Below are 25,202 nucleotides of genomic sequence, written 5' to 3' on the forward strand. Positions count from 1 at the left end.
CACATCTGTGTGGAATGCAAGGGGAATATAGAGACGTTCTCCAAATGTCCTGTGGAGATCTTGGCTTCCAAGAACTTACCTCTGTGGGTGGGAAAGTGTTCTCCCATGTGCTGTAGCTGCTGTAACAATCCAATCTATTTCCTTGGAAGAGACTTTGTGCACCTGAGTTGAAAATTGTTTTTGGAGGACTTCACATTTCTCCTTTGAGGTGTCAATCACAACCTCAGTGGAAGTCATTAGTTGAGTAACAATCTTATGCTCACCTCCTCCACTTGGCAGTAAACCCCAAGGGATCGGGAACTCTGTCCCAGGGGTCACCCCTGTATCTGTAGAGCTCCTTACACCTTAGGTGATCAGGCTGTGTTGAGTGAGCAAACACCAGCGCATCAGGTACAGAAGTAACCTAGCCAGCTCCGCCTCCAATGCTGGCGGGTCCTAAGGTGAGAACCAGTGCCACACTTCTATCTCCCTGCCTCAGGGCTCTGGTGACTATCTGAAGGCTGCAGGAGAATCCTTCCCTCCTTTTTCTACTCAGGGTGGACCAGAGGATGAAATGCTGCAGGATGTAAACAAATAACTAGTTCCTGCCTCTGTTACTGCTGGGTCTAGTGCCCTGCTTGCCGTACTAGGGAGGAGAGCGGCCAGGAATCAGGAGATCAAGGTCATGGTTGGCTACTAAACCAGTTCAAGGCCTCCGTGGGCTAATCACTTGCTCTGTCTCAAAAAACAAAAACAGCTCTCTTTTCCCAATGCTCCCCTGAAGAGGCAGGTGGGTCTTTGCCTCTCTCTCTCTCTCTCTCTCTCTCTCTCTCTCTCTCTCTCTCTCTCTCTCTCTGTCTGTCTCTGGATGCTTCTCTTTCACTTTCCCCTCTTTACCCCACTCCATTCCCTTCCCCCAATAAACCTTCCCACATAAAACCAAACAAAAAACCTTAAAGAAGGAAATGTTATGTGCTCAGATTCTGAGTGTTCCAGGACAGCCAGGACTGTTACTCAGAGAAACTGTATCAAAAAAAAAAAAAAAAAAAGATCAAGTTGAAGGCCCAGCATGGTGGCGCATGCCTTTAATTCCAGCACTCAGGAAGCAGAGACAGGTGAATCTCTGTGAGCTTGAGGCCAGCCTGGTCTACAGGGAGAGTCCCAGGATGGCCAGGGCTATATAGTGAGACCCTTGGCAGAAAATGTTTAGATTGAGAGCTGGTGAAATGTCTGTGTGTAAAGATGCCTGTTGCCAAACCTGTCCTCAGTTTGATCTCCAGGTCCCAAAGGATGGAAGGAGAACATAGACTTTTTAAAATTGTCCTCTGATCTCCACACACAATGAATAACTTTAAAAAAATCAGCTGGGGGGGTGGTGGTTCACACTTTTAATCCCAGCACTGGGGAGGCAGAGGCAAGTGGATCTCTGAGTTCCAGGCCAAAGTCTTAGCTTAGTCACTATGTGATTAACACCCCCCCCCCCATATGTTTACTAGTTCCTGGTGCTGTGGAATTATCTTTTTGTATACTGTGAAGATGTGTCTTTGCCAAAGCGCCTTCTGGTTGGTTTAATAAAGAGCTGAATGGCCAACAGCTAGGCAGAAGAGGTTAGGCGGGACTTCCGAGCAGAGAGAGTGAGAAGAGATGAATCTAGATGAGGCTTGAGAGAGAGGCCCAAGGAGACATGTAGGGAGCCAGACATGCAGAAGTAAAAGCCACAAGCCATGAGCCACTCGGCAGCACATAGACTAATAGAAATGGGCTAATTTAGGTTTTAAAAGCTAGTTAGAAACAAGCCTAAGCTAAGGCTGAGCTTTCATAATTTGTATGTCTCCATTGTCAATTGTGAATTGTCAGTCTAAAGAAAAATCTGTCTACATCCTGGTACCAAGTACCTTGACCAAGGTCAACACTTTTAAGTACACAGGCACAACTTAGGGAGTGAATCTAACTCTTTTCTTCTGTTTTTAAAAATTGTGTGTGTGCATGCGTACATGCCCAGTATACACATATGTGTCAGGGTATTTTGAGACATCTTTTTTTTTTTTTCCACTTTTATTTTTCCATTTCAATCCCAGTTCCTTCTTGCTTCCTTCTCTCCTCCTGCTCCCCCACTCTTCCCATATGCTCCACGGAGAGAGTAAGGACTCCCCTAGGAAGTCTACTAAGTCTATCCCATCATCTCCTGGAGGCAGGACCAAGGCACCTCTCTACCTCTACAACCCTAGAGACATCTCTCTCTCTTTTTAACTTTTTGTTTTGTTTTTGTAGACAGGGTTTCTTTATTTCTTTCTCTCTTTTTTTCTTTGTTTGGTTTTGCCATGGGTGTTGGGTCTCCTGGAACTAGAGTTACAGCTATGAACTGCCATACAGGTGCTGTGAATTGAACCTGGGTCCTCTGGAAGAACAGTCAGTATTGTTAACCACTGATCCATCTCTCCTGACCCCTCCCTTTAAACACACACACACAATTAATTTGTTCTTATTTTGTGTGCATTGCTATTTTGCCTGCATGTAGGTTTCTGTGAGGGTGTCAGATTGAACTGCCAGTGCTCCTAAGCAGGGGACCACCTCTCCAAAGGAGACATGGTATGGTAATGAACCTAGAGCTAGGTTGGCTGCCAGCAGCCATAGTGATCCTCCTGTCTCCCCTACCTCCATCTTCCTCTGAGTGAAAGCAGCCATCCAGGCATTTTACAGATGTTGAGGATTTGAATTCAGTTCTTCATGCTTGGGCTTGAGCAGGTGTTCTTAACCACTGAGCCATCTCTACATTTAATAGGGTAACAGCCCTAGCTCTCTCCTAGAACTAGCTGTGTAGACCAGGCCTGCCACGAACTCACAGAGATCCATCCGCCTGCCTCTGCCTCCCTAGTGCTAGGGTTGAAGGTGTGTGCTACTACTGCCTGGCCACATTTAACTTTTCTGTTGTTTCTTTTTTCTAGACAGGGTTTCTCTGTGTAGCCCTGGCTATTCTGGAATTCACAGAGATCCTCCTGCCTCTGCCTCCAAAGTGCTGGGATCAAGTGTATGGCTACCATGTCCAGCTACATTTAACTTTCTTAAAAGATGTATGTAATTCTATTTCTGTGTGTGCATGTGTGCACAGGTGCCATGCAGGACAAAAGACCGTGTTTGATCCCTGGAGCTGGAGTGGTAGGCAGGATATGGGTGCTGGGGATTGAACTCAGGTCCTCTACACAAGAGCAGCAAATATCTTCACCTCTAGTCCTTTCTCTCATCCTTTTCTTGCCCCTACATTTAACTCTTTGATAGTTCTGCCTCCAGTTCTATGCAAAAAGCACCATGTGATGGGAAAACCCTCAGGTGGTCAAACATTCTCTGTTACACAGATGTCCAAAAATGGGAGAAAAATGGGAAGGAGGGAGCCAAGGCCTTAGTCAGGTGAGTCCCACTGGGATCCTGGTTCCATGGCCTCAGCAGTGTATTTCACCTCAACTGCAAATCTCTTCCAAGATGGTTGCAGCTTCAGACAGTGGCTTCCCACTACCCAGCTCTGGGCCACCTTAGCCAGAAAACGACATTGCCATTTATTAGCCCACAGTGCTAGATGTGCCAAATGGGTGGCAGGAGGACTGGCCACCCAAGCAATGAAAGGCTTTGTTTTGTGCTGCCAGGGATCAAGCTCAGGACTTCACACACAGGCATACTCTGCCACTGAGCCTCAGCCATTTCCCAGCTGACGTCCAATGCCAGCAATCCCATCTTGCAATTACTAGGTATGGGCACAGGCTGGGCAGAGGCCATGAGGTCAAGTCCATGATGCAATCACAACTTTTGGCTTATGCTAGGAGGTGAACTCTGACCTTCAGGAAATGAACAAACATCCCATTAACAAGGACTACAAAACAAACCTCAGCCAACTTTTATTTCTATTACCTAGAACTGCTTACAAGGAAGGCCAAAGACTTCTGCACTTTAACACTGGATACCCTTCCCGCCCACCCAGGGGACACTGACAGCGTCACCGTGTCCCCTCTAGAATATAGCCCCATGCTGAGGCCCCCTCCCCTCTTGTCCACCTTCACTGAGGGAGGGCTTCCAAGCCTGGAGGGGGCAGTAGTTGTGTCCCGTGCCTGCACGGGTATGAAATGTGGCACACTGGCCAGGCCCCTGTTCTGCCTGGCCCAATGGAGGAGAGTTGGAAACAGCAGTAGTATGTCCTTTACTTTCTCAGACACCTCTGGACTGGCCCAGAGGAGGCACCTGCTTACTGCTGGTGGAGGGGGAAGGGAAGTCAGAATTCACAGTTGTTTTGCTATGTAAAGTGCCTGTGAGTCCTTGGCTGCTTCTGCCAAGCAATCCATTTAAATCCAGGAGAGGGGACAGATGGGACACTGGGGTGGGGGTGGTGTCCCTTGGAAGGCTGACTGTAGACTAAGGCTCCCCAAAGGCCTTCAAGGTCTTGAAAGACAACCAGCCTGCTGTTGGTTTGGCCTGAGAACCCAGAGGCAAGCGTCAAACCTTGAGAAACTGAAGCCAACACCTTGGTCTGCAACCATGAGGTCCAGGATACAGCAATGTGGCCAAGAGAAAGAGAACCTTGGTATCTGCCTCTTACTAGGTGGGTCCTGGTGCCACCACCTAAGGCTCAATGATTGGCAAGCATTCTTGGCAGAGCTCGAGGGATCTGAAGAATGGACTACTGGCTCTGCACGGCAATACAGTCTAGGATCCAAATACAGAGTTCATCGGCATTTACTCCTTACTCTTCAGACAGCAGAGGGACCAACATGGGCTCCAACTCTCCAGAGACATTATGTTCTTTGGATGTGTTTGGCCCCTCTCCCGGGCCCTACCCCAGCAGGCATGGGAGAAAAGGGTATGAGGGCAAAGGAGACAAAAAAAAAAAAAAAACTGAACCAATATTCAGGCAACCAAAAGCCAGGCTGCCCAGAACAGGCTTTGGGGAATCTGGGCACACAGACCAGCTGTGAGTCCAACTTTCACATTGATGGGTGGAAGGCAGGTGGGAGGTAATGAAGTTGGAGAATGCGCAAGGAGGAAAGATGAGCCTCCTGGAGTGTTTGTTAGTTCTTTGAGGTCTTTGCTCCTCTCCCACAGGGGCAGCCAGGGGCCTCCCAGCCCAGGAAGGTCCTAGTACTTGTGCCTGGGGCCCAGCCTGCTGGCATATAAGTCTGAGCTCAACCCATTCACCTTCATCTGTTTTTAGGAGCAGGAAAGACAAAGGGGTATGGCCTCTTGGGCTTTCCTAGTCTTCCAGCTCCAGGGACAGAGCTGAGACCCCAAAGTCAGTGCAACAATCCTGTCCAGTCCAGCGAGAGAAAGGAGGGTGCAGCTTGCCCAGGGAGCTGCACACCACGCACATGCCCATCCCAGCATTTGGTGGATGGACATGAGACAGAAAGGGTCCTGGATCTGTATCCAGACACAGAAATCCTTGTAGAGAGGACAGTAGCCCAGGCTTAGCTGCTCCGGGTGCTGGTCCTGCACGGGAGGGAGTCAGGTCATGTAGCGGGTGATGGCACGGAGGGCATAGAGCAGGGCTGCTTGCATTCGGGCCTCCAGGAGTAACAAGTTCACGTGAACCTGGAGCACACAAAGAACGAGGCTTGCTGACAACTGCTGGCAGCCCCCCCCCCAGGCTACCCGTTCAGGGGGCAGTCACCTCACCCACGCCTCCCACTGAGATGCCCCCGACCTGTGCTAGGGCTCTGTGCAATCTGTTGCAGTGACTGCTGAGGAAGTCCTCTGTTGTGACTAACCACCTTATCTCACAAGTCTGAAAGAAGAGCTACCATTAACTGGCTCCAGTGCAGGATCAAATGTTTCCATATATAGTCTCATTGTACCTTCCTAGCTTTGAAATGCAGGCAGTGTCTCTTATTATTATAAAGCTCAAAGATGCAAGGTCACATGCCCAAAACCACAATGCTCCTATGTGAGACCTAAGATTTGAACTTATGGCTGCCAAACTGCCACCGAAAGCCCTGTGGGAACAGGCCCCCAAGTGCCCGGTTTGAATGAAGTCTGAAATCACACAGTGGAACGGGATTTAACCAAGGACAACAGGCCCAGGTTCCCACTGTGATCCTCAGCGGGTCCTATTCTCTAGCTCTACCACAGGCCTGCGTCCACATTCCACATTGCTGTTACCTTCTCTGAGTGGCGGAAGTGCCTCCAGAAGAGGTTGTACATCCTGCGGGTTGTCTTCTCTGGGTAGCAGGCCACGGTCTTGATATAAATTTTGAGGTTCCTTTCCAGGAGCTGGTTTACCTCCCCATAATCGTAGTCATCATATCTGATGGAAAGACCCAGACAGCATTACTCATCATGCTCTGTTCACAAGCAGATCGGCCCACCTACCCACACCCTCCAGAAGGAGGAACAGAGAGTGGCAAGAAAAGCCTGAAGGTAGAAGCAACCAGAATCTTGGTTCCTCTGAGAAAACAGCTGAAATCATGTGTCATAGGTTACCAGGATCATAGAGGACCACTCTAAGTGACACTGACAATGAGCATGCACTAGTGAACTCTGACTGTGCCAGTCACAATCCTACAAACTACATACTCTGTCATATTCAATATACTGTGTTCACCAATTTTACTGAGATGCAGAGAAGGCACTTGCCCTCAACAGCAGGGAATGATTTCAAACAGGACAGGAAGGGAAGGTCAGTGCATGTTAATCCTGGAGAACGAAGCAGTGATGAGGAAAAGGAGACAGTGCTAATTCCAGACAGGCAAGCTGAGGCCTAGCTCGAGAGGGCAATTAACTGGTTCAAAATCCAAAAGCAAGTTGACAGTGAGTCTAGAAGCCACTTGTCTGTCTCCAGTCCAGTTATATATGTACATGGGAAAAACCAGGAAGGAAATGCCTGAATAATAAAATAAGGTGATCGCCTGGACAATTTTGGTGGTTTTCTGGTTTTTTTTTTTTTTTTAGACAGGGTTCCAGGCTGTCCTGGAACTCTCAGAGATCTGATGCTTCTTCTTCCTCCCAAGTACTAGGATTGAAGACATGCATCACCACTGCCTAGCAATTTTGGTGGGTTTTTTTTTTTTTTTTGAGTCCTGTAGCCTAGCTGGTAAACTTGTTCTATAATGAAGGACAGCCGTGAACACCTAACTGATCCTCCTGTCTTTGCCTTCCTGGTGCTGGGATTAGAACTATTAGTAAAAAACAAATCAAGAAAGAAAGGAAGGACGGAAGGTAGGGGTGAAAGGAAAAGAAAAAGAAAAGACAAAAGCCTATCCCAGTCTTGGGAGGCAGAGGCAGGCAGACCTCTGTGAGTTTGAGACCAGCGCTAGTTGTAGGACAGTCTCCAAAGCTACACAGAGAAACCCTATCTAGAAAAACCAGCACATGAAAGACTGAAATAGATGGACTGCTCTGCTGTGAGGTCAAGGTCAACCTGAGCTGTTGTCAAACTCTACCTTAAAAATAAATAAATAGGCAGGTGTTGGTGGCACACACTGTTAATCCCAGCATTGGGGAGGCAGAAGCAGATGGATCTCTGTGAATTCTAAGCCAGCCTGATCTACAGAGGAGTTCCAGGACAGGTTCCAAAGCTACACAGAGAAACCCTGTCTAGAAACCACACACCCCCCCTCAAAAAAAGTAAAATCTGCCAACAGGGTGGTAGCACACATGGTTGTAATCTCAACACCTGGGAGACCAAAGAAACAGGGGGTCCCAAATTTGAGCCAACAGAGACCCCTTCTTGGGCAGGAAAATAAAAAAATAAAAACAAAACCTAAGAATAGAAAAAAACAAAAACCACCCTGCAAACAACCTAAATACTCAACAGGAAATAACACATCACTTAATAAAATTTTTTCTAAAACACCAAACAAAACAACAACAAAACACCAGTCAATGGACAGGCAATATGGCTCAGCAGGTAAAGGAGCTTGCCATCTACAGTGATGACCCTCATATAGTGGAAGGGGAGAAACAACTCCAGCAAGTTTCCTTTTGACCTCCACATGGGTACTGTGTCACACATGTGTTTGTGTATGCATGCATACACATACATACAAATAAAATAAAACATACTTTTAATTAGAAAAGATTTAACAAGATAAAAAATGTAAGTCATTGTACCATATTGTACAGAGATGACCATACTTAACATTTTGGTGGATAACCTCCCACATGCCTGGCTCCTGGTCATAATTTTCATGAGCTGCATAACAGGTTATGAACGGAAACATCATTATTTCAACGTCTTTGGCTGATGGGTATCTGTGCTGTCCTTACATAATTTAATGAGAAAAGATGTGCTATTTGGAAATTTAGATATGAGTCTATGCCTGGGCAGTGCTGGTGCATTCCTTCAGTCCCAAGACTCGGGAGGCAGGGGCAGGCAGATCTCTGTGAGTTCGAGGCCACCCTGGTCTACAGAGTGAGTTCCAGGACAGCTATGACTGTTAAACAGAGAAACCTTGTCTTGAAAAACCAAAGTCTATGTAGTGTGTACATATGTTTATGCATATGTTTGTGTAGAGGTACCTGAATACACATACAAACATACATGAACCCATAGCTGAAGTGCTTTGGAAGAGCAGGCCTTTAATCCAGTACCTATGAAGCTAAGGCAGGAGGATTGTCAAGAGCTCGAGGTTGACCTGAAGAATACAAGTTCTACACTAGTCGGGGTTACCCTGCTTCCAAATATCAAAAATAAATAAAGCAAAGCCCAGTTATCTCTGGGAAAGAACTTAGAGAGGCTTATTAGCTTTAAACCTTTGCAAAGACATAAATTTGACTTGAAAGATTATTATAGACAAGAAAAGAACAGCATGCTCAAGGAAGACTTATGGCATACACATGACCTGAACCTGGGGGACACTTGCTCACCTGATGCCAAAGACACAGTGGATGTAGTTCCAGATGGCCCTGCGGAGCATGGAGGTGTCTACACCACTGTGCATGGCGATGGTGTTATAGGTAAGGCTATAGGCTACCTGAAACTTCTCATCCAGCAGCTGTCCTCCCTCAGGGTAGAGCCGCTGGATCAGCGAGTAGCCATGGTCTTCCCAGGTATAATCCTGAGGAATGAAGTAAGAGATCGGTGAGCAAGACTTGGGAAACCCAAGGCTGGCCTGAGGTCTGTCCTCTGGAACTCTAGAATTCACACCTTAGCTTTGCATAGCATACCCTCCCTGCATCACTATCTGATATGATAGCCATGGACTTGGGAAACCAACCAGGATGTCCCAGGATGATGACCTTTCCCCTCAATTGGGATCTTTTAGGTCTTCATTGCCCTTATGGGTTTTTTGATTTTGTTTTGTTTCGTATCAAGGCAGGGTTTCTCTGTATTGCTTTGGAGCCTATCCTGGAACTTGCTCTGTAGACCAGGCTGGCCCCAAACTCAGAGATCTGCCTGCCTCTGCCTCCTGAGTGCTGGGACTAAAGGCGTGAAGCACCAATGCCCAGTGGGATTTTGTTTTTTTGAGACAGGGTTTCTCTGTATAGTCCTGGCTTTCCTGGAACTAGCTTGTAGACCAGGGTAGTCTTGAAGTCACAGAGATCCATCTGCTTCTGCCCCCCAAGTGCTGGGATTAAAGGTGTGCCCACTGCCTGGCACCTTCATGGGTTTTTGAGGGGAGAAAGTATCCAACTTTAGAACCATTATATGTGCTTCCCTGTGCTTATATGCAAATCTAAGGCAATGAACACCACCAGCCCTGGAAGCCTCACCTGGGCTCGGAAGGTAGGCGGGGCCTGAGTCCCTCGACGAGTGAAGTCTTCATATCCAAAAGTGGGGTCTTCCACAAAGCATAGAATGTCTGGGTGTGGAGCGGGCTCCAGAATGTCCGCTGAGGACCATATCAGAAAGAAGAGTCAGTGAAGCTGAGCCTAGAACACAGCAGGCTCCACACCATCAGAGAGGCAAGGGGAGGTACAGTAGGAGGCCACAGAGAGTCTCCCCAAGAAGCCAGGAGGCAAGGCCCCCATGACAGTAATAGGGGTAGTTCTGTGGGATGACTCAGCCAGGGAAAAGCCCTAAAGCTAGGCTCCATCTACCTGACACAAACCCGAAAAGGCTAACAGGCCAGGGTTCAAAGGCAAGTCTGAACACAAGGCCGGTAATCAGAACCCGTTGGAAGGAGAAAGCATGGTGCATGGAGATGTCTGCTCCCGTCACAAGTGTAAGGAGAGAAGCAGCCCCTAGCACAGACATCTGTGATCCTGTACCTGAGGGGGTTACCAGCAGACTTTCTGATTTCTCCAACTCGAAACGGCTCTCCATTTCCTCCTGGGAAGCGCCCTCATCCCGCAGCAGGCTCTCCTGCAGCTGCCTCATGCGCTCCATCAGAGCCTCTACATCACGGGCAGCTTCGAAGCCCTGCAGGAAGGACCCAGTAATTACCAATTAGTCCTCCCTTCATTGTCCTCTGGAAAACTTCACCCAGGCTTCCTGGGTGGTTAGAAAGAACTGTAGTGTTTCTGAGCCAGCTACCACACTGGGCAGTGCATAGTCTGAGTCTTTCACAGAGATGTTTATAAGAGCATGGAAGAGGCAAGCGTCTTCCTTCACTTGTAATTTACAAGATTTCTGGGTTTTGTTTTTTTGAGACAAGAGTATTCACCGTGGCTGTTCTGGAATTTAAGATGCCCTGGCTGTTCTGGAATTTAAGATGCCAGGGCTGTTATACAGAGAAACCCTGACTCAAAAAACAAAACAAAACAAAAGAGCATTCGCTATTTTTCCACTAGACTTAGGTTCAATTCCCAGCACCTACATGGCAGCTCACAACTGTCTGCAACTCCAATTCCAGGGGGTCTGACACAGATATGCGTGCAGGCAAAACACAAATGCACATGAAAATAAAGAAAAAAACCAAGAGAAAGCAAAATACAAAAGCCACCGATCAACAGAAACTGCCATAATCTCAGCACTCAGGAGGCAGAGGCAGGCAGAACCTGTGAGTTCAAAGCCACATTGATCTACGAAGCTATAGAAAAACCCTTTCTTGGAAGAAGGTTAAAAAAAAATCAGCTGGCCCGAAGGTGCAGACCTGTAGTCTCAGTACTACTTGACTCCACAGTAAGTTCAAGGAGATCCCTCGATTAACATAACAAGCAAACATACAGAAAACCTCTCATTGGGAAGAGATGGGAAAGCCACAGTTTCTATTCCCAGAGCAGAGGCCGCACCAGCTTTCTCCCACACCAAAGCCAAGATCCAGGACCAGGACTTACACCAGAGCTGTTCAGTGGGTCTCCACTTGGGGGACTGCCATGCTCACTGGGGGGCGAGGGTGCCTGTGAGGCAGGACTGCCCTCTGCATCTCCTTCAGGAAGTATTCCGCACCCAAACACGAAGGAGGCCAGAGAGTGGCAGTGCGTTAGCAGGACCAGAGCTTGGATGAGTTCGGCCAGGGACCAGCTGTGCTCTCCAGTCTTCAGTAAGGCCTGGAAGGAAGGCAGAGCTAACCCACTTAGTGGCTGCTCCAGCCCAGCCCCCAGGCCTCCTCAGGATCCCAACCCTCCGCCTGTCATACCTGGATATGCTCCTTGGTGATGAGCCACGGCCGATGTGCCAGCAGCTTGTTGATCTCGCTGAGTTTGCGAAGCTTTTCAGGTGCCCGGTGGAGGCCCAGTAGCCACTCTGGGTCACCGCCAGTCTGCAGGAAATCAGTCATGTGGGAGCCCACCAGGTAAGAACACTGGTGGCGGGCAGCAGCCTATGAAGGGAGTTGAGAAGCCTGAGTTACCCTCCTTCTGTGCCCCATTCTGGAAAGATCCCCCAGGGAAAAAAAAAAGTCTGTTTTAACTTCAGCTCTGCGCCCAGCTTGCTGGTCACCTGACCCCTTTGCGCCTCGGTTTCCCCATCTGCAAAGCACACACTTAAAGATGCCGCTCTTTAAGACCTAAAATCCCATGGACATCATCAGGTAAAACGGAACAATTCCTCTTCACCTAAAAAGATCGACTCAGGAGAGCCCCAGCAAATGAATCTGAAGCTCGAATCACCATTTGGCCACCCCTGCAAGCAGCAGGCCCAGATAAACTTACCATGATGGCAATGTAGTGACGCCAAGAGCTGGCCAAGGGCCCATCTGTATGCAGCAGCAGATAGTGCAGGCGCCAAAAGCTGCTAAGGTAGTCGGGGTGCAGACTCATCACCACTGCCAGGTTGTCCACCCGCCCTGAAGACATCAGAGCCTCGAGTCCCAGGCGCTGCTCCAAGCTCTCAGCTCCTTCCTGAAGGATCTGCTGGGCAAAACGGAGAGCACGGGTTCCCTTCTGCCCCCCCCCCATACAGCTCTTTTTTGTTTTAAATATATATATATATAGTTGCATTATATAGATATAATAGTAGGAGACTGCACATTGCCATCGTGTCCCAAAGAGGAAACTGGTTTTAACAAACACTTATTAGTCACTTTATGTAACTTATATATGTCTATCACTGTCCAAGTACTTCATATGTATTCACTCACTCAATCCTCAAAACAGCTAGGAAATTAGAGTTCAATTTTCTCTATTTTTATTTTATAATGAATGTTGTTTTTCAATGCTGAGGACCAAACCTATGGTTTCATGAATGCTAGATGAATATCTTACCACTAAGCTATGTCCCCAGGCCCCCCCCCTCCCTTTTTTAAAAAGTGTTTTGAGACAGGGTTTCTCTGTGTAATCTTGGCTGTTCTAGAACTCATTCTGTAGACCAGGCTGTCCTGGAACTTAGAGATCCACCAGTCTCTGCCTAGGGAGTGCTGGGATTAAAGATGTGTGCCACCCCACCCCCTTCTCCCATTTTACAGATGAAGAGTTAGGCAGAGAAATCAGGAAGAATGGCTGCTGGAGACTGGGGAATGTGACTCAGTGGTAAAATGAATGCTTAGCATGCATGAGGCCCTGGGTTTGATAGCTGGCAATGAAAAAGAGTGTATAGTTTCTCCTGTCTTCAAAGGATTTCTCTTCTAATATGACAGCTATGGAGGGCAGGGGGAAGGACAGAAAAGTTCACAGGCCTTGCGTGTCTTCTCATGTAGAGCTGTTTAACCTCACAGGACTTTTTCACCACCATGACCATGTGGAGCTAAGGATCTAACCCAGGGCTTTATAGATGCCAGGCAAGCACTCCAGTGTTTGCACTGAGCTTCCCACAGCCCCTCTCCCTCTTTTTCTTCCTTATCTTCTTATTTGTTTATTGTGGGGCTGGGTACCAAACCCTGGGCCTTGTGCATGGTAAGCACATGTTCTACCACTGAGCTCCATTCCCAGCCCTGACTCATCCAACAGATAGCTATCCAATCATGAATTTCCTTGAGTGTTTGAACTTGTCCTGTGAGGTGAATACTATTATTTCCCCCGATTAATAGATGAAAAAAACAGATCTGCTTGAAGCCACAGATCTGATAAGTGACAGGAACAGGACTCTCATCTAGATGAACTCCAAGGCCTGTTCCACCCCACTTTTTTTTTTTTTTTAAGTAAAAGAAGAGTTATTTGTAGTGGAAAAAGTAAAATACAAGAACAATATGTGAGGTTAAGATGCTGGGATATAGATGTAAATGCCGATGGGTAGCTGTTCACTTTATATTACAAGGAGGGAGATGAGAACTTAGATGTTTTGTTAGCAGGCCACCAACACAGTGAGTTCTAGGTAGGCCTGGACTAGAGTAAGACCATCTCAAAACCAGAAAAACAGGAAATGGAAAGCTCCATCTCTGCACAACAAATACCCAACACCGAGTCACAACTGAATAGCTATCTGTTAAATGAGTGAGTGGGGGGAGGGGAGGCCTAGGGATGTAGCTCAGCACAAGTGGAATACTGGCCTACCAGGTGTGAGGCGCTAGATTAGATTAGCACAGAGAAAAGTGAATGCCTAACAATGGGCCAGATACAGTGGCCTGCATCTGTAATCACAGCATGAGTGAGGCTGAGGCAGGAAGATCACTCACTGTGAGAGGGGCCAGCCAGGCTGTTAAGCCCTTTTTGCAAAATCAAAGTAACAACAAAGTGAAGGATGAACCTATTCTCTAGATGAAAGGTGCTCCTGCTCAAAAAAAACAAAAACAAGCTTTGAACCATGACCTTGGTTCTATTATGTGACCAGAGTGAGCTTGCTTTCCCTGCCCCCCCCCCTTTTGAAACAGTCTTTCTCTTTATCCCTAATGGACCTCAGCTGTGGAGCCCAGGTTCTCGTCAAACCTATAGCAATCCTCCTGCCTCCGCTTTCCCAAGTACTAGGATTACAAGCATGAACCACCATGTCAAGTGAAACCAGTGCTCCAGACACCACAAAACAATAAACAGATGCTAATTTTAAAGCATGTTTGGTAACATATACACTTTTACTTGTAAGTGATCATGGGTCAGATGAGACACAGATATATCTCTGTCTTACTACATAGATATAAGCACTAGTTTGGGAACCTCAAATTTGGCTGTCATTATTCATTTCATCTTTCTCCCACTCCAAGACAGGGTTTCTCTGTGTAGCCCTACCTGTCCTGGAACGCACTCTGTAGACCGCCTGCCTCTGCTTCCGGAGTGCTGTGATTAAAGGTGTGCATCACCACTACCCGGGTTTCAAGAGCTTTTTTATGAAATTAAACAAATCAGGAGTGGGAAACTAAAAGATACTGATTTCCCCCCCCCCCCTTCCAAACTCACCTCCTCTGCTGGAATGAAGGCGCTGGGTCCTCGAGGGCCACGCCGAGCCCGGCCCTCCTGAGGCTCCTGTGGAAAACACATGGTGGTTATTTGGCAGGAGGATGGAGAGGACTGTTAGCCTGATAGCCTCCTTCTCCAACCCTGGGACACTGTGTTTCTAAACTACCCCTTGTTACATCCCTGTGGAGGAGCCAGAGAGTAACATTTAGACCCATATGGTGAATAGCAAATGGGAAAGTTGGTAAGAGGGCACAATAAGGCTGATCCTGCTCAGGAACTCAACAAGGACCCAGAAACCCCAACCTGGTGGACTGGGAGGGACCAGAGGAAGGAAGCTGACAACTGTCGTGTAGCCTACCCCCAGGAGGCCAGTGTCTTTGTAGTCATAGAGGCCAAAGAAATGGCTCAGTGGGTAAAGTGGCTTGCCACCAAGTGTGGAGACCTAAATTCAATCTCTGAGCACCCACATGTTAGAAAGAGACCTTACTCCTACAAATTGTCCTCTGATCTCCAACACACACACACACACACATACACACACACACACACACACTGATTTATGCACATATTTTTTAAAACAAGAAATCAGGCCATAAGTGGTGGGTGGTGCACACATTTAATCCCAGCACTCAGGAGGCAAAGAAAGGAAGATCTCTGTGAGTCTAAGACCAGTCTGGTCTACATAGTGAGTTCCAGGACAGTGAGGATTACAGTCTGGCGCTGGGCGGGGAGACCCTTTTAAAATAAGAACTCTTTATATCTTTATATTCCAAGGCCAGTTACTACCCTACATGCTTATGAAAAACTTCAATTCCTCTCAAAAAAAAAAAAAAAAAAAAAAAAAAACCCTTTTTTTTCCCTTCTTCTCTAAGGATGAACCTAGGCATGATGCTTGGCATGTTGGGCATATTCTACATTGAACTGCACCTGTCACAGCCCTGCAAACGATCATTTGTTTATCCTTCCCTCCACATTTTCTAGGCTATCACCACTCTGCACCTCACCAACATTCCCTACCTGCACTACCCTGCCCTCTCCCATCCATCCACTACCCAGGACCCATCTGATACCCGGTAACCAGATTAACTTTCTGAAGCATGAATCTGATCCAGTCACTTAAAACCCAACCTCCCCTTACCGAAGCCTCCCAGATTAATAGGCAGTTCGGCCACATCCCCTTCGGAGCTCGATAGTTTTCCCGGGTCTACTGCCTGCGACCGGACAGTTCCCAGTGTTTCCGCCTCCACAAACACTGTCGTCTAAGGGCCTTTTCTATGTTGCTTTGCCCCCACATCACATTTTGTGGTGAGCAGGGCCGGGTCATTCATTCTGCTTTGTAAATGAAAACCGAAAGCAGAGCGGAGTGGGGGGACTCCAAGTGGGATGTACAGGCTGGGGGTGGCAGCTATTCTGACTTGAGGTTATTTGAGCCAGAGCCATGTATTCAATGAAGCTGCTCCTCCTGCTCCTACAGATGAGATCTAGGAGAACATTCTAACTATTCATTTAGTTTCTGAATGTCAGTGTGGGGCTCTCCATACCAGCCTTGGCATAACTGATTCAAACAACAGTTCTGCCTTCACTATAAAGTGACACTGTCCCCTCTTTTCTCCTGGTAAGATCTAGGCTTAGTACTTCAGATGTTCAAGGACTCAAAACTATACTCTAGCCCCCCACCCTTTTTTTTTTAAAGTGGCCAAAAGTCCCTATGTCCTCTGGGGTTTACAAAATGACAAAAAAAAAAAAATAAATAAATAAGGAGTTTAGAGCCCTAGGTATGTATATTGGTTCTGCTGCTAATTTGCTGTGTGGTTTGAGAAAGTTACTTAAGCTTTCTGGGTCTAATTTAAGGACAAAAGGGGACCAAGGCTGCTCCTTTCAACCCATACTTTTCCTACTTTCTGAGTAGTCCTAGTTGTCCTAGAACTCGATCTGTAGACCAGGCTGGCCACAAACTCAGAAGATCCATCTGCTTTTCCCTCTCTAGTGCTGGGATTAAAGGTGAGCACCACTAGCCTCCATGGAGGCCTTCAACCCACACTTGTAAGAGGTAACAGGCTAGGCTGGTCTGAGGGCATGCAGAAACACCATAATCCCCAAGCACTCCCTTCACAGCTCCCCTCCTCCCTCACTTGAGAAAATGCCCAACAGCTCTGTCGGGGAGATAAGAGTTGCTGACTCCACTGCCTGGGCCTCCTTCACTCCAGAGGACCTGAGGACAGGGACAGATAGAAAAAGCACAGCTTGGCCAGGCCAAACCCCTGTAATACCAGCACTGGGGAGGCAGCTGAGGCAAGAGGAGCAGGACTTTGAGGCCAGCCTGAGCTACAGAGTGAGATGTTGCCTCAAAACAAATAAACAAAACCCCTGGGGTGTATGTGGAATATGCAAATACCAAGACTCTAAGAAGAAGAATTAAAATGAAAAGGAGAAAAAGGAAACCCCAGCAGCACAGTCAGAGAAATAAGGACCTCTAGATGTCCCTGGGAAGAGATAGGGAACTGCTTTGGATTGTCTGAACCTCAGGTCTGAGCCACGAGCCAGCACAGGGAGAAAACAATACCCTTGGGTCCTAAGTGATGTTCTAGATCCTTCAGCATTTCCCAGCAAAAGAAATAATTATAATGTAGAGTACAATTAAAAATAGGAGCTGCAGAGGCTAGGACCACAGCTCTTCTATAGTGCTGCCATGAGGGAACCGAAAGCACAGCCCAAGTAGCCATTCGTAGTCTGCACAAGGCCCTGAGTTCAAGGATCGGCACAAATTATAAGTAAAATGAAAATTAATAACCCCACCCTCCAGCTACCTATGTGAGCCTCAGTTTCCTCCCGGAATAACAGGACTTTCACTGGGTAGTCTCAAGGATTTAATGGGTCTAAGCCACAGGATTTACCTCAGCATCTCTACCAGGGAGAACACTAATAGAACCCTATCTTACTGTTATTTCAAACAAGAGCCTCCCTGCCCCAGAGTCCATTAGAATCCCTTTGTGAAGTTTTTTGTTTTTGTTACCGAACCTAAAGACCCTCCTCCTCAGAATTAATTTCTTCATTTGACAATTTTCTGATTGTGTGTAGTATGAACTACAGCTGTGAAAAGACAAAATCCCAGACAGCTTTAATATCATCTCAGTTCCCAAGGAGAAAGCAAACAAATGATGATGAACAGGGTGAGTAAAGACAGGGTGGGTGCATGTGTGTGGTATTTTAGTTTAACAGGACAGGAAAAACTACTGGGGAAGTAGGTGACCTTTGAGGTTAGGAAGGCAGCAGAGTCTGTGAAGATGAAGGGGACCAGTGTTCAAACACGGGGGACACTGGAACGTCCTGAATGCAAGATTAAGGTTTGGAATCCATGGCTCCAGTATCTGGAAAGTTCCCTTGACCTTGACATCAGGGCAAGTCCCGGGAAAGCTGGAGGAGCAGGCTGTCACTGCCAAGAGGTGACACCACCAAACCAGCCCCCTCCCATCCCCTGGGACAGACAGTCAATAACAATGTTGAGTGACAGCAGGATTAGGTATTCCCTGGTTCTATGGGCATAAGCACTGACCTCATTTGTACTATCAGGACTTGAAGGTAAAAGCTACAGATGAGGCATGCAAGTTACTTCTGGTCGCTCAGCGAGGAAGGAAGTGGGAGAGGTGAATATAGACCAGGTTCCTGCCAGCGTGGAAGCCATTCCCCATTCTCAACAATTAAGGTTTATGAACCAGCACCCAGAGTTTGCCAAGAATGAGAAGCCCCTTATCTGCTCAGAGCCTTAGGAATTTACTACTCGCCCCCAAACACCTTCCACAGGGACTCCTTGCCTTAAGGGCACAAAGGGTCTAGCTTCCTGTTGTTGCTCTTGTGTCTAGTTCACTAGAGTCCAATAGAACTTCTGGGGCTGGAGTGATGGTTTAGTGCTTAAGACCATTTGTTACTCTCATGAAGGACTCAAATTTGGATCCTAGTGCATACACACTGGGTGGCTCTGGCACCGGGTGATCCAACTTCCCTTCTGGCTTCAGTGGGTACCTGCCCACATGTGCACACATCCACACATGCACACCCCCACCACACACATATACATACATACATTGATATAATTAAAAAAAATAACGTTTTTGTTTTGTTTTGTTTTTCTGAAGATAGGGTTTCTCTGTTTAACAGACTTAGCTGTTCTGGAACTCCCTCTGAAGACCAGGATATCCTTGAACTCAGAGACCTGCCTGCCTATGCCTGGAATTAAAAAAGGGGTTCAGGGGCTGGAGAGATGGCTCAGCAGTTAAGAACAGTTGGTTGTTCTTCCAGAAGACCCAGGGTTCAATTCCCAGCAGCCTCATGGCAGCTCATAATTGCCTGTAACTCCAATTTCAGGGGATCTGACATCTTCACACAGACATATATGCAGGTAAAACACAAATGCACATGAAATAAAAATAATATTTTTTTAAAGTTTTTATTTATTTATTATGCATACAGTGTTATACAGGACACTAGATCTTATAGATGTTTGTGAGCCACCATGTGGTTACTGGGAATTGAACTCAGGACCTCTGGAAGAGCAGCCAGTGCTCTTAACCTCTGAGCCATCTCTCCAGTCCTATATTTTTTTTTAAAAAGAGAAAGTTAGAAAATGCCTCTACCAGACTGGCTCATAGGCAAGTCTGTGGGACATTTTCTTAAGTTTAAAAAAAAAAAAAAAAAAGAAAGAAAAAAGAAAGTACAAATAGAACTTTCTACATGTGGGATGTTTTGCATCTGCACTGTTTCCTACACATCCTGGCCCCTAGCGATTCTTCAGATTCTTCACGCCCAGACACTTAAAATGTAACTACAACAAAAATCTTAAATTTTTTGCTTAATTTGAATTTAGCTTAATTAGTTAATTTTTTTGAGAGGAAATTTCAGTATGTAGCCAGTCTGGATTAAAACTTTCAACCTCTCTGCCTACACCACACTACACTAGCTCTAAATTGTTCTGTTATTTTGAGACAAGGTCTCACTTTGTAGCACAGGCAGGCAGGGGTGGAACTTATTTTGCAACTTTGAACTCAGGGCAAGACTCCTAATTTAGCTTCCTAAACTCTGGGATTACAGATGTGTGTGCCACCATGCCTGGAGTTACCAGCTGTAAATTTTGTCAGATGTGGCAACTGAGGGCCAACAGAGGGATCATGTGATGGCAAGAACAATGAAGTCAGACTGCTCTACCTGAAGACTCAGTAGGGGGTGGACTGGTGAAAGGGACTGACTACCTCAGGGAACACTCTCTCCTAATTCAAGTACTTGCTAGACAGTAATTTAAGTGTTAAACCCAAGAGCTCCTGCCCTATTTACATCTGATCCTTATCAGTTTGTAGGTTTTGGGGATTAGTTTGCATAGGGGAGTGAATTAAATGTCTAAAAAGCAACTAATAAGTGCCTAAAAAAGTGCAATTTGAGCCCAAAAATGCCTGGCATCGCCAAGGCCCTTTCCACTCTACCATAACAATTTCTGGAAATGGCACCAAACCTGGTCATTTAAACCCAGCACAAACTGACTTCCAGCGTGCTGTACACCAGCTGCATTGGCCCCTCTGAGTAGCCTAGCTTTTGTTCTTGTTCTCTGGAGTCTGCCAGCCCCAGGACTTAGGTAGACACCTGCTAAGTCATTCTGCCAGCTGGGAAGGTCTGACACTGCCCACTACCTGTCAGCTGAACCCAGACAGGAGCCTGGGTTTATGCCTGAGGTGAAGAAGATACAGCAGCAGCCCTAGCAGAGAGGCAGACAGCATGGACTGGGGCCCCAGGCTAAAATGCTTTACATATTTGATCTCACAAGCACCTTATTTCCTCTCAACCACCCTGAGAAAAAAACAGAACTTGTTGTCCCCTCTTTAGACACAAGTGACCAAAGCTCAGAGTAATCCCCATCTGGCCTGGCATAGTTCATGTGGGGTTTCAGAGCCTCAACAGTTGACAACTTAGTCACAAAGGAAGATGAGCCCTGCAGGGTGTCACTGGTTCAGGAAGGAAAGCAGAAGCCTATCTTGTGTGGAGCTAGTTCACAGTGGAGAAGGGACTAGAAGCACTATCTGGTGGGGAAAGTAAAGCTTTTCTGAGGAAGTGACTCTTTGAGGAAGTTATTCTAGAATCTAATATGATTTTGAAGACATACCACCCAAGACGAGAGTCAGCCCCTAGGAAATTTCTGGAGACAGGGATATCTGAAGGCTTTGACTCTCAGAGTGGGTGTGAAACCGTTGAAGAACTAGCTATCTGGCCCTTCCTGAATCTTGGGGACTACATTCTAGATGTGTACCCTGTCTTCTCAGGATTCTACTCAAAGCAGACACCTTTAAGGACATCTTTTCTCTTTCTTTCTTTTATTTATTTACTTTTTGTTTTTCAAGACAGGGTTTCTCTGTGTAGCTTTGAAGCCTTTCCTGGCACTTGCTCTATAGACCAGGCTGGCCTTGAACTCAAGGAGATCCATCTGCCTCTGCCTCTCAAATGATGGGATTAAACGCATGTGTAGGACTATCTCACTACACGAATGCACCACCACTGCCCAGCTCTTCTTTTATTTTTATTTACTTATTTTGGTTTTGTAGCCCTGGCTGTCCTGGAACTGGCTCTGTAGACCAGGCTGGCCTTGCATTCAGAGCCAGCTGCCTCTGCCTCCCAAGTGCTGGGATTAAAGGTGCCCACCACCACAGACAGATGTCTTTTCTTGATGGAGTAGGAGACATAAAATGTTGCAAGCATTACCAGCTTTCTCCAATGCTGTGTAGTGACTTTCTTAAATCTAGTACTGAGGGACACCTGCAATCCCAACACTTAGGAGGCTGAGGTGGGAAGATGGTCATGAGGTCAAGGCCAGACTGTACAGCAGAGATCCTGTCTCAAAATGGTGGGATTGGAAGAGGCTCCCTCTAAGGTACCCCATCTCCCTGACCACCTGAGTTTTTCTTCCCTACCAGGCACTGTGGGGAGAGACATGCACTGGCTCTCCCCCTCAGGCAGCACAGAATAGACTCAGGAAGTCTCTTGAGAGGCACTGGGGGTGGGGAGGGGATGCCTGCTAACCCAGTGTGACAGAAGATAGCATTTTAATGCAATGGCATGTTCCCTGCAATAAATATGTTCCAGGCACACAGCTTTCAGGCTTTTGCTTGTATTTTAAGTTAATTTGTTCAACAATCTCTTAGAGATACCATCAAATCCCTATGCAAGAAGACTGTGATCAAAGTGATCACTTGACCAAGATAACCCAGCAAGAAAGAGGAGGTGGGACCAGAATCCAGCACTCACCCCTATGCTCAGATGTTCTCATGGACAACATTGTTCACAAAGCAAACAGACAAAAGAAAAGGCAGAAGCAAGGTTGTTTATTTACACAGACTCCTAAATCGTTCGAAGAGACCACCGACCACTGAATGGAGAACCCCCAGAAATAACTTTCCTCAGACATGGGCAGGGATTTTCTTAGGGTCATGCACACACCTTAGGACTGGCCTGTCAATACACTAGTTCTGACAATATACCTTCCACTGCTTTAGACTTAAAAAAAAAAAAAAAAAAAAGAGCAATATGTTCAGCAGTGCCAAGCATTCTCCAAAATACTAGGCATGCACAGGCCAAAGAATGAGGGCTAAGTGAAAGAAGCCTTTCTCTCAGCCCCTTTGGCCCACAATTTTCTCATTCTGTAAAACGGGGCTACTCTACAGTTTGTATTTGCTGTCTTGGTCAGACAAAACCGTGTACCTTGGCATACTGTATGCCATAAATAATAAACGGCGTTCACTGCCAGGGCCGCTGGAAGGGAAAGGGGGGGGGCTTTAAAACAGCATTATACCTTGCCTCCCTGCAAAATCCCTCTACTCTCCGAGGAGACAGCAAAACAAACTTTGAGGACCCTAAAACATTTCAAAAGGGATCATCAGCCCGAGACTTGTTAGTCTTCGGGAGTCGGACAAGGGTTATCCACTTCCCCTCACCCCCCCCCCCCAGTTCTGGCCGCTGCCACGGGCCAGCCAAATCCCTAAAGCACTCCCGGCAATTTTCAGATCAGGGGGGCAGGTGAGGATTGGGGAAGGGGAATCGATCTTCGCTGGCCAGTCCCAGGTGGCTCACTCCCTTACTTTCTCAATCGCTGCAGAAAACGATCCTAGAAAGAGCTCCCCGCCCGTCTGCCCCCACCCAAAGGAAGGGAATCTGCGGAAGGGGGCGGGGAGGAGGAGTGGTCGGGTCTCTCCGGCCGGGATTTGCCTGGACTTGAAGACGATCGCTCCACCAGAGCACAAACCCAGAGAGCCACGAGGAGGCGTCCCCTCTCATTGGCCAGGAGTCCAAAGGACCCAGGGAGGGCTCCGCAGCCCCCTCCCCCCCGGGTGGGGGGGCTGGGGGAGAGAAGAGAGACAGGAGGCTGCAGTTGATGCAACCCTAGTCCTAGCTTACGTGCTCCCAGACCCTAAGCGCGCTGGGCGCTCCAGACATAGCTCGGGACAGCCCGAAGCTCGGCTGTGGCTGGAGAAAAGCAGCGTCGCCCGGCTGCTGCTTACCTCTCGGGTCCCAGGGCCCGCGACGCCGGCCCTGGCGAACGGCAGGTAGCCCTTGATCTCCGCACGGCACTCGGAGTCGGCAACGATCATGGTGTGCGCCAGGACCCAGCCGCGGCTCGTCCGCGCTAGGGCACCCGAGGGGGTCTGGGGCGAGCGCTCGCAGGAGGCCGGGGCTAGGGGTCGCCGGGGAAGCTCGAGAACCGCGGGGTTTCTCTCAGGGTACCGAGAACCCGCACTACAACGCCGGACACTCCTTCCAGCCCAGCTTGGGGAACTGCGGCCGGCCTCGGAGGCCTGAGGTTGGCCGCGCAGCAGGGGTTCTCACGGCCCGGAGTGCCTCGGAAGTCCGCAGTGGCCAGCGCTGCTCGCGAAGCCGGCGCTCCTCAGCATCCCCACCGCGGAACTGCCAGCGCTCGCCGGGCTCTGTCAGCCCGCTGCGGTCCCTGAGGAAGGCGGGGACAAAAGAGCCCCACGGAGTAGCCAATCAGATGTCTGTTTCTCGGGGAGGCGGGGCTGAGACCTCCCTCCGGAGCCAACCGTCTCTCCAATCAGCATCGAGAAGCACCTGGGAACTCTGGGAGCTGTAGTTGGCCTCACACAGCTGCTGCAAACTTTTGCAAGAAGGGTTAGTCAGACCTCTGGCAATACCAGATGAGAGTGACTGCCCAGGGAGTCATTAGGGGTGCGTGATGAAACGGGACTTCACCGGGCTGGGCCAGACAGCCAGGTGTGAAATCCCTTCCGAGTACGTTCTTCAGCTTTCCAGTTCCTGAAGGGACTGGTTAGGGCTGTAGGTAGCCCTAACCACATCCAGTTGTTCTAATTGTACATCAAATACTGCATATTTGAAGGCCAAGAGCCACCACCTTGTCCCCTCAGGTCTGGAGAGATCAGCACCTTCAGAAGCACTGGAAAAGCCCTCCTTGAAAAACACCCTTGACAATCTCAAATTTAATCTCGGTCCTTATTGCTACAATTTTCCCTCTTCTGCTCTGCCTGGATGCCTTCACTACTGCCTTCCACCCTCCAGGCATTCCTGGAAACTTTGTAAGTGAGGTGTTTGTCTGGGTCTATTCCCACTTCTCCCTCTGGCCACTCCTCTTCTGACTCCTCTTTTCCTTCCACTCCCTAAACATGGGTGCTCCCCTAGTTTCTGTTTTTATCCCTCTTTTTTTCTAGAGTCATCCTCATCACTTCTGGCTCTCACCTCTCCTCTTCCAGCCCCACCCCCTGCACTTTAAGCTTGATTCACCCATTCCAGTAATCTCTTCCTACACTCTTTTTTCTTTAGGCCTCAGTTTTTATTTCAATTTAAGTTCTCTTTACCCTGGTCGAGGAGTCTGGGACAGAGCCAGAGCCGACTTATTCTTTCAGATCCCCTCTGCAATAGTCCAAGTTTAGGCTTATGATACCAATAATGGTCTTCTGACTAGGTCTAATGCCTTTCTAGCTTCTGTGCAGAAGGGGTTTGCACACCTTCCTGAGCCACCCAAGCACTTTGGGCTGGGCCTTTCTCTCCTCTGTGTTTTAATACTTTTCACACTTTGCCTTGTATTACCACTTTCTGTGTATTTGTCTTGTTTGAAACTTTTGATTAGAAACTCATTGAGGGCAGGGTCTATATTTTGACATCTTTTCTTCTTGCTATGCGCTGTTTGGCACAATGTCCTTCTAGTAATAGATCCTTGGTCACCGAATGTCCCTTTGGGTTAAATTCTCTTCTAAACAATTTCATTTTAAAAACATTTTAAAAACTCGGTGGGCTGGAGATGGGCCTTAGTGTTACAGGATAGATTCCAAGGCCTTGGGTTTTAGTCCCATGACCACAAAGACACACAAACAAAAATGACTATAACATTTTTGTTTGTTTGTTTGGTTGGTTTTTTGAGACAGGGTTTCTCCATATGGCTTTGGAGCCTATCCTGGAACTCACTCTGTAGACCAGGCTGGCCTTGAACTCATGAAGATCCACCTGCCTCTGTCTCCCTAGTGCTGGGACTAAAGGCATGCACCACAAACGCCTGGCTAAATGACTATGATGTTAATGCCCAGATTAAAAGAAAAATT

At 47.7% G+C, this 25,202-nt stretch overlaps 1 protein-coding gene across 2 annotated transcripts; it reads right to left on the bottom strand.

Moving 5' to 3' along the window:
* Positions 1-3,842: 3,842 nt before the first annotated feature.
* Sesn2 (sestrin 2) lies at positions 3,843-23,253 on the bottom strand. 2 transcript variants are annotated; one of them, XM_051188996.1, is made up of 10 exons: positions 23,136-23,253; positions 14,605-14,670; positions 11,992-12,189; positions 11,478-11,660; positions 11,176-11,388; positions 10,168-10,318; positions 9,670-9,788; positions 8,824-9,014; positions 6,118-6,262; positions 3,843-5,550 (listed from the first exon to the last, which is right to left on the bottom strand). In XM_051188996.1, the coding sequence occupies exons 1-10, from the start codon at positions 23,223-23,225 to the stop codon at positions 5,464-5,466; spliced, it is 1,443 nt and encodes a 480-aa protein (XP_051044953.1). In that variant the 5' UTR covers positions 23,226-23,253; the 3' UTR covers positions 3,843-5,463. The 2 variants fall into 2 exon arrangements, with proteins under 2 accessions (XP_051044953.1, XP_051044952.1); XM_051188995.1 differs by having other exon boundaries at positions 11,992-12,192.
* Positions 23,254-25,202: the final 1,949 nt, after the last annotated feature.

This window comes from Phodopus roborovskii, unplaced genomic scaffold (assembly GCF_943737965.1).
Source record: "Phodopus roborovskii unplaced genomic scaffold, PHOROB, whole genome shotgun sequence".
Classification (NCBI taxonomy): domain Eukaryota; kingdom Metazoa; phylum Chordata; class Mammalia; order Rodentia; family Cricetidae; genus Phodopus; species Phodopus roborovskii.

Bases quoted from the DNA above. Each gene is read 5' to 3' on its own strand.
- Sesn2 (XM_051188995.1), bottom strand. From the start codon at position 23,225: ATGATCGTTGCCGACTCCGAGTGCCGTGCGGAGATCAAGGGCTACCTG. The intron at 10,319-11,175 runs GTAAGTCCTGGT...TCCTTCCTGCAG, and splicing joins ACCCACTGAACAGCTCTGGT to GGCTTCGAAGCTGCCCGTGA. The intron at 9,015-9,669 runs GTGAGGCTTCCA...TTCATTCCTCAG, and splicing joins CGCCTACCTTCCGAGCCCAG to GATTATACCTGGGAAGACCA.